General features: G+C 45.7%; 1 protein-coding gene across 1 annotated transcript in view; it reads right to left on the bottom strand.

Annotated features, from left to right (window-relative positions):
- Nucleotides 1-17,948, bottom strand: part of LOC310714797 (maestro heat-like repeat family member 5) — a 65,485-nt gene that overhangs the window by 31,277 nt on the left and 16,260 nt on the right. The window contains exons 6-9 of the mRNA XM_083520447.1: nucleotides 14,165-14,293; nucleotides 7,137-7,296; nucleotides 6,289-6,344; nucleotides 5,814-5,921 (exon numbers count right to left, since the gene is read on the bottom strand). Of these exons, the coding sequence (XP_083376573.1) occupies nucleotides 5,814-5,921; nucleotides 6,289-6,344; nucleotides 7,137-7,296; nucleotides 14,165-14,293 (453 nt within the window). The remainder of the gene's footprint in view (nucleotides 1-5,813; nucleotides 5,922-6,288; nucleotides 6,345-7,136; nucleotides 7,297-14,164; nucleotides 14,294-17,948) is intronic.

Genomic DNA, 17,948 nt, shown 5'->3' with positions numbered 1-17,948 from the left:
TGGCACTTGCTCTGAGCAAAATAAATGAATCATTGGAACAAATGAATAAAAAATTGGATCAAAATACACAAAGTATAAATAGCTTGGGACAAAAAGTTAATTCTAATACAGAAGCTATTGAGAAATTGATTCAGGAGTCTAATTCAACTCGACAGATCACAGAGGAAGTTAAGGAAAAGGTTGTTGCTGTGGAAGCGAAGGTAACTCAACTGGAAACAGAGAGAGTTCCAGACCTGCAGAAGCAACTTGAGGACCATAAGTTGGTGCTTTCTATGATTGAGCTCAAGGAGAAACAGACAAACTTGAGGATTAGAGCGGTACCTGAACTGGAAAAAGACTCTTTGATAGACTATCTCATGGAGGAATTTGCAGACCATTGGGACCTGGATTTGGGAAAAGAGGAGTTCAGAATTGTGAGGGCCTTCAGACTTGGAAGAGGAGGGAAGAAGGAGAAGAATAGAATAAGAGACTGTTTGATTACCCTCCGATCTAAAGAAGAGAGGGATAAAATTTTGGGCTGGCATTACGAGAAGACTTTGGTAATACATCAGTCAAGAGTGGAAATATTTAAAGATATCCCAAAACATCTTCTGGATCTTAGGTCCAATTTTGGAGATCTGGTTGCTCTGTTGAGAAGGAACAAAATTATCTTCAGGTGGGAATTCCCTCAAGGCCTATCCTTCAGTTTCAAAGGAAGGAAAATAAAAATAAGATCAGTAGAAGATAAAATAAAGTTTCTGTTTAAGTACGACGAAGACCTACAGAAGGGAATTGGAAAAGAGCAAACAGCATTGGACAGAAGATCACCAGATAGAGGATCAGAGCAAAGAGCATTGGAGAGAAGATCATCAAACAGGGGAACGTTGGACATATCGACATTATCCTTTGGATTGGACTCCCCAGTGAACGTGCCACCATCACTACCAACAGAAGAGGAGCAAGCATTGGGTGCAGTTGGGGGGACATCAAAGTAACCACATGATGGAGCTGCAGGTCTTGAGTTGGAATGTTAATGGACTGAACAGCCCAGAAAAAAGGCGGAGAGTATTTTATTTATTGAAAAAAGAGCATTTGGACTTGATTTGTTTACAAGAAACACATGTGACAAGGTTACACAGGAAGTTATTGAATAACAAAAGATTAGGCCAAGAATTTATCTCTTCGGATAAAGTTAAAAAAAGAGGAGTGGTCCTCTACGCAAAGGAGAGTCTATCACCAAAATTTATATTTAAAGATGATCAAGGAAGATTTGTAGCAATTGAAATTGAAACGCAAAGAAAAATTCTTGATAATAGGTATTTACGCACCAAATGAAGGAAAATCAGAATTCTTTAAAAAGTTACATGAGACCCTGATGGACTATATGGATTACAATATGATTTTGATGGGAGACATGAATGGCGCAGTGTCTACAAATATGGATAAGGCACAAAGACAGATAGTTACCAAGGATGGAAGACTACCAAAAACTTTCTTTGATATGACTGAAAATATGGACTTAGTTGATATTTGGAGAATGAAGAACCCTCTGGGAAGAGAGGGAACTTTCTTCTCCGAGGCTAAAATGACATGGACAAGAATTGACCAAATTTGGGTAACTAGGGGACTGGTTCCGAAGACTAGCAAAGTTGAAATCTACCCTAAGACCTGCTCCAACCATAATGCCGTGAAGATGGAAATGAAATTGATGCCAATCGGTTCCTTTAGATGGAGGATGAATGATACTTTGTTTAGGAATGAAGAATTTACTAAGAAGGCCCAAAAAACTTTGAGAGACTATTTTGAGATAAATATGAACACTACTGTGGAAAAAAGAGTAATCTGGGATGCAGGTAAAGCTGTCATGAGAGGATTTTTGATACAACAGAATGCAATTAAGAAGAGAATGCAAAATGAGAAAAAAGACAAAATCCTGGAAAAAATAAAGGAAGGAGAGAAGAAATTGAGGGTGAAACCAAAGTCCCAGGAGATTTTGAAAGAGAGAAAGTTATATCAAGTACAATACATGAAAATGATGAATCAGGAAATAGAATGGAAGATCAAACAGATGAGACAAAAGACATTTGAATCGGCAAATAAGTGCGGGAAATTGTTGGCTTGGCAAATGAAAAAAAGACAAAAACTTAATACCATTACGAATTTGGAAGTGGAAGGAAAGAATATACAGAATCCAGTGGAAATTAAAAGTGCTTCCAGAGGTATTTTAAACAACTATATACACAGAAGAAGCAGAAAGAAATGGATATTGATAAATTTTTGAAAATGAAGGGACTACAAAAAATTTCCCAATAAAACAAATTAATGCTGAATTATAAAATAACGGAACAGGAAGTAGAAGGGGCCATTCAGAACATGCAATTAGGTAAATCTCCAGGACCAGATGGACTGACTTCTAGATATTACAGATCTTTGAAAGAATGGTTAATACAACCTTTAAAGGAAGTCTGTAATGAAATATTGGAAGGGAAAAGGGCACCAGAGTCGTGGAAGGAAGCGTACATTACACTTATACCGAAAATAGAGACTGAAAAGACGCAGCTCAAGAACTACCGCCCCATATCACTGCTCAATGTGGATTATAAAATCTTTGCAGACATTTTGGCTAAAAGATTAAAAAAGGTGTTAGCAGAAGAAATCCATAAAGATCAGGCGGGGTTTCTTCCGGGCAGACACTTGTCTGACAATACGAGGAATATAATTAATATCTTAGAAAAATTACAAGTGAAGATTAATACTAAAGCAGTTTTGAAAGCCTTTGACAACATTTCCTGGAGTTTTATGAAGAAGAATTTATTGGGGATGGGGGTTGGTCAAGGTTTTGGAAATGGTATAGGACAAAAGGCCAAATTAATTGTGAATAATGTAGTGACGGAAGAATTTAAGATTGAGAAAGGAACACGACAAGGTTGCCCAATCTCTCCATTGCTTTTTATATCGGTCCTGGAGGTTTTGTTAAATATGATTAGAAGGGACCAATTGGTAAAAGGTATACAAGTGGCAGCCAAACAGTACAAATTGAAAGCATTTGCTGATGACTTGGTATTGACTTTACAGGAGCCAGAATCAAGTACTAAAAGAGTATTAGAACTGATTCAAGAATTTGGTCAGGTAGCAGGCTTTAAGTTGAATAAGATGAAAACTAAAGTTTTAGAGAAAAATCTAACTGAGATTGAGAGAGATAAGTTTCAGAAGGAGACAGGATTGACATTGGTTAAGAAAGTGAAATATTTAGGGGTTAACATGACTGTTAAGAATGTGAATTTATTTAAGGATAACTATGAAAAATGTTGGACTGAAGTGAAAAAGGATTTAGAAATATGGTCAAATTTGAAGCTATCGTTGCTAGGCCGAATTGCTGTGATAAAAATGAACGTACTGCCAAGAATGCTGTTTTTGTTTCAAACATTGCAAATTTTGGACAAAATGGACTGTTTCAAGAAGTGGCAGAGAGATATCTCTAGATTTGTCTGGCAGGGCAAGAAGCCTCGTATAAATTTAAGATATTAACAGATGCTAAAGAAAGAGGTGGATTTGTCAGAAAAGCACTGTTTAATGTTTGGATAAGATACAAGGACTTGTTAGAAAATAAAACCCCAAGAGGGTTGTCACCAATGGAAGCAAAGGCTCAGAAAAAACTCAATATGGAGGCCAAATGGCCAAAGTATTGGGAAATTTTGGAACAAGAGGGTGACAGATTAAAATTGCAGAGCTTTGAAAAATTAAAAAACAGAGTACGAGATTGGCTTCATTATTATCAAATAATGGAGGCATATAATTTGGACAAAAAATTAGGCTTCCAGGTAGAAAAATCAAAATTGGAAACAGACTTGTTAGACCCTAAAGTTAAGAATTTGTCAAGAATGTATAACTTGCTGTTGAAATGGAATACTCAAGATGAAATGGTGAAATCTGTAATGATTAAATGGGCACAAGATGTTGGACATAATATTATGATGGCTGACTGGGAACAGTTATGGACCACTGGTATGAAGTTTACGGCATGTAATGCCTTAAAAGAGAATTTAATGAAAATGATCTATAGGTGGTACTTAACACCAGTCAAGCTTGCAAAAATCTATCATCTGCCCGATAATAAATGTTGTAAATGTAATGAAACTGAAGGCACATTCTTTCACCTTTGGTGGACATGCCCAAGGATTAAGGCTTTCTGGGAAATGATATATAATGAACTGAAAAAGGTATTTAAATATACCTTCTTGAAGAAACCAGAGGCCTTTCTTCTGGGCATCGTCGGCCAATTGGTGTCAAAGAAAGATTGGATTTTTTTTTATGTACGCCACAACAGCAGCAAGAATACTTATTGCAAAGCACTGGAAGACACAAGATCTACCCACCAGGGAAGAATGGCAGATGAAGCTGATGGACTATATGGAACTGGCGGAAATGACTGGCAGACTCCGAGACCAGGGAGAAGAGTCGGTGGAAGAAGATTGGAAAAAATTAAAAGTATATTTACAAAAATATTGCAAAATTAATGAATGTTAGAAGGATGCTGGAATGAAGTTATATGGTTTTAGCGGTAATGTAATAAAGAATTAAGTAAAAGTTGATTGATAATGGGCAAAAATGAAAAATTTAAGGTTAGACCGTTAAGATAAATTATAGAACAAAAATTGAGAAAGATGGAAAGAATTTGCTGAAACAATTAATTGAACTAGAATACAAAGAAGGGAGGTGTGAGGAGGTCGATGAAACAAGTAAATGAAAGGTAAAGATATGGAATATTGGATGTGTGCTTTAGTGTTATTGTTCCTTTTTGTTGTATTGTTGTATTGTTTTTCTATGCTTTTCTTTTTATGTATTGTAATGTATGTCCTGTTAATTTTTTTGTTGTCTTTTTTGTAATTTCTAAACCTTGAATAAATATCATTTAAAAATAAATAAATAAAATGAAAGCAATAAAAAAATGTACTGAACACACACAAAAAAGAGCTACAAAAACAAAATAAATAGCAAAAACAGACAGACCTCAGCGTAACACTCAAAATGGAAGTGTGGCACTCAAATCGGAAGTGTAACACTCAAAATGGAGCATGTTTGGCTTCCGAAAAAAGTTTGCAAACCGGAACACTTACTTCCAGGTTTGCAGTGTTTGGGTTCCAAGGTGTTTGAGTACCAAGGTGTTTGAGAACCAAGGTACCACTGCACTCTGAGCTCCTCCATCGTAGGCTGAGGTTGTATATGTGTGTAAATAAACCACAGGTCTTAAAGGCACCACATTCTCCACTGTCCCTCACTCCCAGGAAACTGATTGCTGGGGAAACACCTGGAACCTCTGGAATCTCTCACTGCTTGGAGACTGGGGTGGTGTGCAAGATAGAAAGTCCTTCTTCATGCAGTACAAAGTTAAGCTGTGGAACTCCCTCCCACAGGAGGCAGGGATGGCCACCAACCTAGATGAGTTTAAAGGAGGAATGGACAAATTCATGGAGGAGGGTATGGCTTTGGGTGGCTCCTAGCCAGGATGGCTCTGCTCTGCCTCTACAGTTGGAGGCAGCAATGCTTCGGAATCCCAGTTGCTGGAAACCGCAGGAGGGCAGAGGGCTCTTGTGCTCAAATCTCGCTTGCAGGTTTCCCTTTGTGGCTGGGTTAGGGGTTCAGGGGCAGCATTTTACAGCTGTAGGGAACTGAACTAATGGACAAAAGAAACATGACTGGATCACATGAAAACTCCATGAGAAACCTCTTCTGGAAAGCTGACTGGATTGCTAGGACCCCACTGACCCCAGGGGTGGCCAGAGCCCCAGGCTCTGCAAGCAGAGCAGTTCATGGGGCTTCCTTCTTCCACGAACCTTCTCTGGGCTTTGGTCGTTCTGGGTCTGCTGCACTCTCATCAACTCACGGCTGAGCTCTGCACAGCAGGCCTTGTCCGTGACGTCAATCAGGAGCCGCTCCACAAACTGCAGGACACAAAAGGGAGAAACAGACTGAAGGGCAACAGCTGGCTCTTCCCAAGGCCCTCCACTGCGATGCCAAATGCTTTGGAGTGGCCTTCAAGATCGCCCAACTATATCCCTTGATTTTGTTTTAAAAACCTGACTGGTGCCTGAGGGTCCCCACTGTGGTGCCACCAGCAGAGAAAGGCTGTTTGAACTTAGCCAGCAAATTTTATGTACTTTAATATCACCCCACCCCACAAGTTAGAACAGCCCCTCTGTGACATAGGTGCACCAGTTTCCTCCTGCCTCATGACTGGTTGGCTCTGCTTAGGTCACCTGAATAAATGCCCCCCCCCCCGCCCTTGAGGAAGAAGAGCTCTCACCTTACCTCCACCAGCTTTCGCTCCCACACATCAGTCTTGTAGGCGTCACTCTCTGTAAAGGCTGCATAGGAAAGGCAGGCAGTGGATCAGGGCCACTGAGTTTCATGAGCATCATAAAGCGCTTCAGACACTAAGTCTGTGGAGCAAGCAAGGATTGGTCCTTTTGGCCTATGCAATGCTAAATCTGATGGTGTGGGCTTCAAATGTATATCATAGGTCCTTGCATTTGAAGCCCATGCCATTATAGGCTGCAATCCTAACCCCACTTTCCTAGGAGTAAGCCCCACTGAATACAGTAGGACTTATTTCTGAGTAGACATGGTGGTAATGGCGGTGTCAGACTGTGCACCAATATAAACACAAGCTTATCAGCAGCACTCAAACTGTGTGTGTCCAGAAGAGATTTGCTAGGCATTTCCCCAGAGCTCATTTGCAGGCTTCAGCAGCAGCCATGGGCAGTTCATTAGCAGTTCTCCAAATCTGTGAGGCAACCTTTGTTCATGGGAGGGGCAGGAGAGGCATAAGGGGAACAATGAGGGACCGTGGGGGAGAGACAGTCAGCGTCCGCTGTGCAGGGCCTCTCTTAGAACACATCTGCCCCAGTATAATAAGGGGTGGTGGCCGTTTTCTGTGATGGACACAGACCAGCAATGCTGGTCCTGTGCAGAATTCCCAGGGACCTGCTGATGGAAGCTGGCTGCTGCCTCTGGCTCATTTGGCTGAGCAGGTCTAGTTTTCTCAAGGTGACCCCTATTCTAAACACACCAGAGGACTTTGGATCAGAACCAGCTCTGTTCTGAAGACACAGAGGCAGAGTGGAAAGGGAGTACTGGGGAGGATGAGGCTTTTGTACCTTTGTTTGCCAGTTTCCCCAGAACACAGAGGATGCTACGGTATGGGAGCAGCCGCCCTTGGAAGCCGTCCAGGAGCTTGCTCAGCACTTCTACTGGGAAGTGGTTCCAGAGGGCCACCAGGATGTCACCTGCTGCATCCTGGTACAGGTCCCGAAGATCCTGCAGAAGCAAAGGGGATATAAATGTCAGGTGGGCAGCTGAGGCCACTTGCCCATTTCTGCTCTGTGGGGAGTGGGGGGCACTGCAGCTGAAGGGACCTTTCACTCAGGCACCCCCCACCTGCTGTATTTGTAACAGGCGCGGACAAAGCTGTTGGTCAGGGTAATATGGTGAAAGGTTGTTTGCCAGAAATTATCATCACAGGCCATTGAAAGACAAGAAGCAGCTCCTTCAGTTTAGCCTGGAAACATGTTGGCAGGGGGGTTGTGGAAGATCCCTGGAACATGGTCCAGCTAACTGGTTGTGGTATGTAAATACTTGGGCAGCTGCATTTCAAGGCACCTGAGATTCCCAGAGCACCTGCGAGGGCAGACGCATGTGGAGCACATTGCAGAAATCTCAAATGGACCACTGCAGGACCCAGAGGGCAGATAACTGAGTCTGTGTATAAGAGCAAAGTGGTCAAAGGCACTTCTGGCTACTGCTGCCTCCTGGCCACACAGAGGCCAGGCTGTGCCCAGGGCTCCTCCCTGGTGAACCTGCGGGTTGTGCAGGACTCCTCACTAGACTCCTCTGTGTACATTTGTGTGGGGTGGGGCTGGTTGCTCCTAAAGAGAACCTCCCTGGACCCCAAGGTGCTTGACATTTACCACCCTGCCACAAATACCCCTTTGGGTGTGAGGTGGTTGAGAAGGTGGTGGCAGTCCAGTTGCAGACACCCTTGGTGGAAATGGGTTCTCTTGACCCCTTCCAGCCTGGCTTCAGGCTCTGCTTTGGGGCAGAATCTGCCTTGGTCAACCTGGTAGAGAACTGTCTTCAGGAGAGGGATGAGAATGGAGACCTTGCTGATCTGTGGCTTTCATCACCACTGACCATGGCCTCCTCTGGGCCTTCTCCATGAGCTGGTGGCACTGTGGTCCAGCAGTTCTGCTCCTACCTATGAGTCCAGTCAGAGAATAACACTGGGGGATTATGATGCCCCTTGGCAGTTGTGCTGTTGGGGTCTGAAGGCACCATTTTACCCCAGCGCTGTTTAACATCTATATGAAGCCATTGAGAAGGTCTCTGGGAGGTCTGGGGCAGGGTTTCAGCAGTATGGTGATGACACCCAGCTCTGTTTCTGTCTTGCATCTGACTTGGAAGAGGCTGTGACTGTTTTAAGCCAGTTCCTGGGTGCAGTGGTGAGCTGGATGAGGCCAACAAACTGAGAAAGAATCTTGGTAAGATGGAAGACTCGGTGAAAAGAGTCTCCAAGGTCTGGGAGTTGGGGAGCTCATCAGTTGTGGATGGAGTTATTCTCCCTCTGAAGAAACAAGTACATTGTTTGGGGAGCTCCTAGACCCATCTCTGTCACTGAAGGCTCAGATGATGTCTAGGGAAAAGCAGCTACGGTCAGCATAGACTGGGATGCCAACCACACCTTTTTCTTAGCTACTATGACTGGGGATGGGCTAATGGGATGGCCTGTTGTTCCACCAGGGCTCTGATTGAATGAAATTCTCCCGTATTTGCAATATGCCCAAGTACTGGAAATTATTGGGTTGCTTATATCCTTATTTTTATTATGTATATTGTGCTTTTTATATTATAATTTTTGTTAGGGTGTGAAACCTAAGACGCTGGCAAGTTAGCAATGTCTTGTGACTTTAAGTAGTCAAGCTCGTTAAGTTGTTAAGTTGCTCAGTATATAAAGAGTGTTTGTTTTCTCTGCCTTTGGGGCGTGAAGCAAAATGTCCGAAAGCTCCGGAGGTGTTTCTGTTATCTTTCTGCAATAAACCTGTCTTTGGAAAGACAGGCTTCCCTGTGTCGTTATTTCTTTGCTGCTGAGACTCTGAAGCTTGTACTGCAACAAGAATCTCTGCACTGGACTTAATTAATACTCTGCAAAGAGAGCTGTTGCTGGTGGCGCAGTGGAAGCGTTTACTGGACCAGTACACAAACTCTCTTAGGTTATGGGTGGATCCTTCTACGTTTCTACAGCTGTATTGTGTGCAGAGAAAGTGAAAGCAGCTTTCGGATGAGAGAAGACCGGCTTGGTCGTAAATCCAGCTCTTAAAGGCTTCAGAGGAGGCTGGAGGCGTCTGAAAAGTGAGTAAAACAAATCCCAAGGGGAAAGAGAAGCAAGGGCACACAGAGGGAGTAGCAGCAGACCCCAAGAATGGCAGCGGAAAATTTCCAGGTTCCCTTTACAAAGTTGAACTCTGCTAATTACGTGCAGTGGTCTAAGAGGGCTCAAGTCTGGTTGGAAGCCAAAGAAGTGTGGGCTGACTATGTCCAGAGGCGAAAGCCGTTTGTGGCTGTTGCAGCAGATGCCACAGCAGAGCAACAGGCTGCTGCACATGCTCAGAACAGGGAACATGATAAAATGGACACTAAATCTAGATGCATGTTGATGGTATCGATAGACGATTCCCAATTACCTCATGTGGAAAATTTAAGGTCTGCATTTGAAATTTGGGAAGCTCTTAGGCGAATTCACCACAGAGCCACGCCCGGAGAGAAGGTGAACATTATACGTGCTTTGTATGAGTTGAAACTGAAGCCAGGGGATAGTGTGGTTGAACACACGTCACAGATGACTGAGTATTTCAACCAACTGTCTTCTTTAGGTGTGAATTTCCCTGAAAATATTAAAGTTTATACTCTGCTTAGCAGCCTGCATGCAGGGTTTGAAAACTTAGTACTAACTTTACAAGTTTTGCCAGAGGACCAGCTGAATATGAATTATGTGACTGGTAGATTGTGTGAGCAAGAATATCAACATCATCGAAAACGTATTGATAATTCAAATACCCCAAGGGTTGGATGTTCAGATAATTCCCAGCGTGGGGAAACTAGCAGGCAGAGCTGTAAGGAAGCCTCACAAGTGTCTGCTATGGCCAGCAAGTCATGTTTTCGATGTGGCAGCAGGTTTCATTTGATAGCAAAGTGTCCAGAAAAGCAACAGGAATTTCAACAGTCCAAGGCCAGTTTCCGGAGCTAAAGGGGAAGACGACGTGAGAACTACAAGAATCAACGATCCAGAGGGGGAGCAGGTGCTGATAAGGGGCTATCTGCAATGGCAGCACAACAGAGTCCTAAAAGGAGCCAACAAACCTTGAAGTGGATAATTGACAGTGGAGCAAGTCACAGTTTAGTTCCAGCGACATCTAGTGGCCGCTTGATGAACTGCAAGACATTGCCAGTTGCAAAAACCGTGACTATAGCAGACAATAGTAAACGAGAAATGAACCTTAAAGGCACAATTTATGTTAACTGTTTGCAAACTAACCTTCCTGTTTTTGTTCTTCCAGGAATGAAGAATGGACTTTTGAGTGTGTCATGCCTGGTAAAAAGTGGTTTTAAGGTTGAGTTTGAAAATGATGTGTGCACCATTTCGAAACAGGGAAAGGAGCTAGTTAAAATTCCCTGTGAGGATGGGCTTTTTGTTTTGGATGAAGAGCAGTTAGCAGCAGGTAGATGTTCAACAGGTGAAGCGCAAGCTAAGTGTGTAAATAAGGCTCCTCATACAGGTTGTGCACATCTACTACACAGAAGGTTAGCTCATATATGCTTTAAGTATGTAAGCAAGATGCCAGATTTAGCTGAGGAGTGTAACATTAAACCCTGTCCAAATTTTCTGGATTGTTGTGCTTGTAAACATGCTAAGGTTAAGACATGTAACTATCCTAGATCTGATAGAGTAAGCAAGAAACCCTTTGAACTTGTGCACACAGACGTGTGTGGCCCTATGCCAGTCAAATCGCTTGGAGGTGCGAGATTTATGCAAATTTTGGTGGATGACTTTTCAAGGGCTAGTTGGGTTTTCTTTCTGAAAGAAAAATCACAAGCAGCTTCCATCCTGATGGATTGGATTGAAGAAGTCGAATGTAAATTTGACACCAGGGTACGTAAAATACAATCAGATCGTGGTGGGGAATATGTGAACCACACGCTGGAGACGTGGTTAAAAAGGAAAGGTATAGTTCATAGACTTACCAATCCCTATTCACCACAGGAGAATGCAGTTGCTGAAAGAAAATTTCGAACATTACAGGAAGCCATTGCTGCTTTGCTGTTTGATTCTGGACTTCCACAGCGTTTTTGGGCTGAGGCTGCACTGTATGCGAATTATACTTTTAACAGAGTGTACAATAGCACAGTAGGCAACACTCCTTACTTCATGCTATTTGGGAAAAAACCAAAAATTGATCATCTAAGAGTTTTTGGATGTCGTGCTTATGTGCTGGTGCCTAGGGCACAACGTAGGAAAGGTGATCCTAGGTCTAAAGAAATGTTTTTCTGTGGTTATCAAGCAAACACAAAAGGTTGGAGATTTGTGAATGTAGAAGGCAATCAAACGAAAATCACAATCAGCAGAAGTGCGGAATTTTGTGAACAGGATGGTTGGAATAAAATTCATGGAAATCCTGACATACTATTTGATGTGGTGAACAAAAACTCAGGCCCCAGGGCAGGTATTAGTTCCAGAACAGACTGAGAAATTTGAGTCTGAGGATGAGGGTGAGAAATCGCCTAGTTCACCCAAGTCTGTAAAGTCAGAATCTTCTAGCTCTAAAAGTTCACCTGTACAGCAAGAGAGACATGTAAAGTCAGAATCAGAAAGTTCTTCAACTACTAGTGACAAACAGGTGACGACTAGTGATTCTGGGTCAGAGGGGGAAACTGAAGTAACATCGCAGGAACTGTTAAGGCGTTCTAAGCGTACCAACAAAGGTAAACCTCCTGAAAGGTACCAAGCTATTAGTGTTTGGGCTGGTTTGGCAAATTGCGAACCTGAAAGTTTTGAGGAGGTTGAGCAATTACCCCAGGAGGAGGCCAGTAGGTGGCGTGAGGCCATGCAAAAGGAGTTGAATTCTATGAAAGAACTGGGTGTGTTTTCCATCACCAAACTGCCAGAAGGTGCCAAGGCAGTAAGTTGTAGGTGGGTGTACAGGATAAAGACAACAGCGATGGGGAAACCAGAGTACAAAGCAAGGCTTGTAGCTCGAGGTTTTACGCAAAGGAAGGGGTTACATTATTCCGAAGTCTATGCACCCACTTCAAGGAGTGAGACCCTACGGGCACTATTAGCGGTTGCTGCTCAGAAAGGGTTCAAAGTGAATCAATTTGATGTCTCTACAGCTTATCTTCATTCAGACTTGGCTGAAGAGCTCTATATGGAGCTACCGCCAGTATTGAAAGTTGGTAAATCAAATCAGGTATGGAAACTACATAAATCTATTTATGGACTCAAGCAATCTGCTCATAATTGGAATGAGTGTTTGAATGACGTTTTGGTAGGCATTGGTTTTAGCAGAAGCAAGGCTGACAATTGCTTATATTTCAGAGGTTCAGGAGATGCTCAAGAATCTTTGCTTGTTTATGTAGATGACCTGATTTATACTTCAAAGACACAAGAACAAGTAAAAAAACTAGCCAAAGAGTTAAATAAACACTTCAAAGTTAAGAATCTTGGTGATGTGAAGGTCTATCTTGGTGTTCATATAGATAGGACCAAAAATGGCAGTTTTCTACTGAATCAAAAAGGCAAGATATTGCAAATGTTGAAAAAGTTTAACATGACAGAGTGTGCAGGTGTTAGAAGACCAATGGAAATGGGTTTTGTAAAAGACAATGAGTTCAAGGATAGTGCTGAATTCAAGCGTGCAGAAATCTTTCAGTCAGCACTGGGAAGCTTACTTCATCTTTCGCAATGGAGTAGACCAGATATTGCTTACGCTGTTAACTTACTCAGCAGAGAAGCTTCGAAACCTAGTGTAAATGCATGGAAAGGAATTCAAAGAGTGTTAAGATATTTACAATACACCAAAGATTTTTGCCTTGAATTATCTTCGGAAGGACAAGCACAGATTACTTGTTGGGCAGATAGTGATTGGGCAAATTTAAAGGATAGAAAATCAGTGTCTGGCTGTGTAATAAAATTTGGTAACTCTCTGATTGGGTGGAGATCCCAGAAACAGAACCTAATTGCTTTGTCGTCAACAGAAGCTGAGTTCTGTGCCTTGTCTGAGTTATGTAGAGATCTTGAATTTTACAAATGCTTGGCACAAGAGATGTATGAAAAGGCCATCACTCCAATCACTGTATGGGGTGATAATCAACCGTGTCTTAAGTTAGCACAAAATGGGCAGTTTAAAGGTCGTACAAAACATTTGGATATCCGCTTTCAAAATGTTTGTCAAACGGTAAAAGCAGGAATTGTTAAATTAAATTACTGTCCCAGTCATGAAAATCAAGCTGATGGTTTTACAAAACCGCTTGGGTTTCAGCGGCATGAAAACTTTTGTGAAGAAATGGGTCTGAAGTAATTTTGTTTTTTTGTATTGCCAGCGAGAGGGGGTGTTAGGGTGTGAAACCTAAGACGCTGGCAAGTTAGCAATGTCTTGTGACTTTAAGTAGTCAAGCTCGTTAAGTTGTTAAGTTGCTCAGTATATAAAGAGTGTTTGTTTTCTCTGCCTTTGGGGCGTGAAGCAAAATGTCCGAAAGCTCTGGAGGTGTTTCTGTTATCTTTCTGCAATAAACCTGTCTTTGGAAAGACAGGCTTCCCTGTGTCGTTATTTCTTTGCTGCTGAGACTCTGAAGCTTGTACTGCAACAAGAATCTCTGCACTGGACTTAATTAATACTCTGCAAAGAGAGCTGTTGCTGGTGGCGCAGTGGAAGCGTTTACTGGACCAGTACACAAACTCTCTTAATTTTATGTTGTGAACTGCACTGGGATCTACAGATGAAGGGTGGTATACAAAATTAATGAAAAAATAAATAAAATATTGCAAGGCTTGAAAAGTGGTGGGAGAGAGTCAGCATCGCTCACTCCTTCAGCTTAGTGATATAAGAAGCATCTATTTCACCAGTTCGCTCCTTACTGTGGTCCTCAGCATATCTTCAGCAGCTAGTTTGATGATGACTTTAGCCAGTTTGTAGTCTACGCTATGTGCCGACCTGATCACAGCCTGCAGGATTTCATTAATACGCAATCGATGCTTTGGAGAGATCTGCAAAAAAGAAGGAAATGCTAAAGGAAACCCAAAGTCTCATGTCAAGTGCCAAAGGTGGTTTGTGGATGCATGTAAAGAGCAGCAAAGGCCAGCACTGGATTCACTCAAGGCACCCTGAAAAAAGAAGAAAAAAGAAGTGTCAGAGCTGCTTGAAGATCCTAGCTCACACAGGATCACGCTAGCCAGCGATCATTAAGTAAAAGTCTTTATTGAATTACAGTTTCCATTCTCACGCTGCTGCGCGCAACTCTACGTCTAGTAGCTAGATCGGCGAAGCTCCGTCTGAGTCTCCGCCCCGTGTGCACCAACTTAATATCCTAGCCTTGCTCCACCTTTTCCGCCTGACTGTCCTCCTCTGGGTCCCTCTACCCCCCGGGGCTTCTTCCTTCCGGGATTCTTCTGACGCTGACCCGGACCCTCCTGCCTCCTTGCGCCGGGCTTTAGGACCTGGCTCCCTTTCGGGGCTGCTTACTGCGCCGCCTTCCTCTGCATTTGAACTTGGCGCGCGCGCCCAACCTTCCACTTTCCTCTTAACCGTTTCTTCGCTCCCCGATGGAGGTGTGGCCACTCCTGACTCATGTCCTCCCTCCTGTGGTGAGCTGCCAGCGCTTCCCCCCTGGCTCCCTTCCTCTTCCCTGCTTCCTGGCGGTGACGCTGGTCCCGATTTCCAGCTGCTCCCCCCTGAGTCCCCTCTGGCTCTATCTTCCTGGGGTGCCCCCCTAGACTCCCCCCTTGCCCTGGCCACTGGTGCTCCTTTCTGTGAATCCTCTGATTCACTGGAAAGACTAGGAGATCTCGGGTCGTCGTCATCACTCATCTTTTCTTCTGCCTCCTCCCCTTCGCTCTCTGTTTCCTCCCTTGCCCGTGCCTCTGCTCCTAAACCCCTGACATCCATCCCCCCCTCGAAGCCCCCCATTCCCCCCTCCCCTCCTTCCGGTGCCGGAGCTGGGGGCTGCTGTTGCAAAGGGACGAACGTCGGATATCGGTCGCTTCCCGTGGCGGGCCTCCCTCTGAAGTCTCGCGGGTCTTCCTCCCTGCTCTCGTCGACAACGGTCACCTCCGCTTCCATCTCTGTGCCGCCGTGCTCGAAACCAGGGTCGTCCCCGAAAACGTCCATGTCCGTCTCTCCCTCACTTCCTCCTGGCGGTGTTGCTCGTCCCGGGCCTTCCAGCCACCGTCTGCGGAACTGCTCTTCTGGTCTATCGTCCCACCAATACGAGGGTTCTGATGCAGATCCCGAGGGTGACCCCTCCGGGGAACGGACGTCTTGTGTCGGGTCCTCGTCCGAGTCGAACCCCCGGAAAGTGCTGGCCGAAAGCGTGGGCGTGAAAAGCCAGTCGTCGAAAAAGTCTGCTGGCATAGGTCTATGGGGAAAGAGGGCATGAAACTCGTCTTTGAGGAGAGGTTCGTCCAAGGCGTAGCCCGGCACCCAGCTGTTTGCACTGGCCGGGGTGCCCTCCTTGGCGAGAAAGTATTCTACCCCCTCTTCCCCCCATCTGGAGTCCAAAATCTCCGTGACTTCGTTGATGCGCTCCTTCTGTGCCACTCCCGCGTGCCCTGTTCTGTCTCTGACCGGACTCGGCGCTGTTCCGGGTTCCTGGAACCTGTGCGGTGCCTTGTAGGGAGTGAGCACCGATCTGTGGAATACCGGATGCATTCTGGAACCCTCCGGAAGTGCCAGTCTGAAAGCTACCGGGTTGACCTGCTCTTCGACTTGGTAGGGCCCCAGTTGTTTATGCCCTAGTTTCTTCTTGGCCAACGACCTGGCCGGCACTGCGTGGGCTGCTAACCAGACCCAGTCTCCCACGTGGAGCTCCTCGCCAACCCTTCTGTGCTTGTCCGCTTGTACCTTGTATGCGTGCTTGGCCAGCTCCAGGTGGCGCCTCAGCTGATCGTGGACTTCCTGCAGCTCCGACGCGAACGCATCTGCTGTCTGCGGCTCCCCCTCCCCCATTCTTTCCAGTCCCGGGAAGGTTCTGGGGTGCCTCCCGTTGTTGGCGAAGAACGGCGTGACCCCCGTGGACACGTGCTTCGTGTTGTTGTAGGCGAACTCGGCAAGCGGCAGGTAATCCACCCACGTCGCAGGCTGTTGATTTGCATAACATCTCAGGTACTGCTGCATGATGGCATTGACCCGCTCCGCTTGCCCGTTGGTCTGCGGGTGTCTCGCCGACGCCAGGTTGATCTTGACGTTCAGGAAGCCCATCAGCTTCTGCCAGAAATTCGAGATGAACTGCCGCCCCCGGTCGGACAGAATAGACCGTGGCAGACCGTGAACCTTGAACACGTGGTCTATGAACAGTTTGGCGGTTTGCTCCGCCGTGGCCACCTTAGCACACGGAATGAAATGCGCCATCTTGGAAAACAGGTCCACCACCACCAGCACTGCCGTCTTGCCCCTCGAGCTGGGCAGATCCGTGACAAAGTCCAGGGCCACCCTCTCCCAAGGTTCGACCGGAGTTTGCAGCGGTTCCAACAGTCCGGCCGGCGGTTTGTGCACTGGTTTGGCCCTCTGGCAGGTGTCACACCTCGCCACGTAGTCTGCGACCTCCCCTCTCATTCCAGGCCACCAGAAATCCCTGGCTACTAATTCCACCGTCTTCTCCTTGCCAAAGTGCCCGGCCGTGGGCGCGTCGTGCAGCTGCTGCAGCACCTTGGCGCGAAGGTCGTCTCCCGGCACGTAGATGGCCCCCTTACGGATGAGCAAACCATCTCGTAGCTGGAAACCGTCGGCCGCAGCCGTGCCCCTTTGCACCTCTGCCATCTTTGCTTGCGCGAAGGAGTCATCCTGCAACGCTCGTCGCACCGCCTCCAGGTCCACAGTGGCCGCGGCGCACGCCCATACTGTTGGTGCGAAGATGTGCATGGCGGCCGCTGGCGTTGCGTCCTCCAGATACTGTGGCTTACGGGAGAGGGCGTCCGCCATGATGTTAGTGTCCCCCGGGACATACTCTATGCGGAAGTCGAAGTTCGCAAAAAACTCCGCCCAACGTATCTGCCTCTGGTTTAGGAACTGTGCCGTGCGCCAGTGCTCCAGATTCTTGTGGTCCGTGCAAACCTGCACCGTGTGCTTGGTGCCGATCAGGAAGTGCCTCCACGCTTTGAACGCTGCATGAATGGCCAGCAACTCCCTGTCCCAGATGGTGTAGTTCTGCTCGGACTTGCTGAGCTTCCTGGAGTAAAACGCTGCCGGTCGCCACACCCCCTGCTGGTCCTTTTGCAGCAGGACCGCCCCCACGGCTCTGTCCGAGGCGTCTGTCTCCACCCTCATCGGCCTGCTGGGGTTGACATGAAGCAGCTGCTCTTCCGACGCGAAGAGACGCTTGAGTGCCTGAAAGGACTGCTCCGCCTCCTCTGTCCAAACGAACTTCTTTTTCTTGGAGCTAAGCGTGTCTGTGATGGCCGCTGTCTGCATAGCGAAGCCCTTGATAAACTTGCGATAGAAGTTCGCAAAGCCGACAAACCGTTGGACCTCTTTCCGGTTGCGTGGACTCTTCCAATCCAATACCGCTCGAACCTTGGCGCTGTCCATGGCGAGCCCCTTGTCAGACAACTTGTAGCCCAGAAAATCCACCTCCGTCACGTCAAATTGGCACTTCTCCAGCTTGGCGTAGAGCCTATGTTGCTTTAGTCTGGTCAGCACTTCCTTGAC

This window comes from Podarcis liolepis (genome assembly GCF_965112155.1).
Source record: "Podarcis liolepis genome assembly, chromosome: 9".
Lineage (NCBI taxonomy): Eukaryota > Metazoa > Chordata > Lepidosauria > Squamata > Lacertidae > Podarcis > Podarcis liolepis.
The sequence above is the reverse complement of the archived record's forward strand: the minus strand, read 5'-3'. Positions and strand labels throughout refer to the sequence as shown.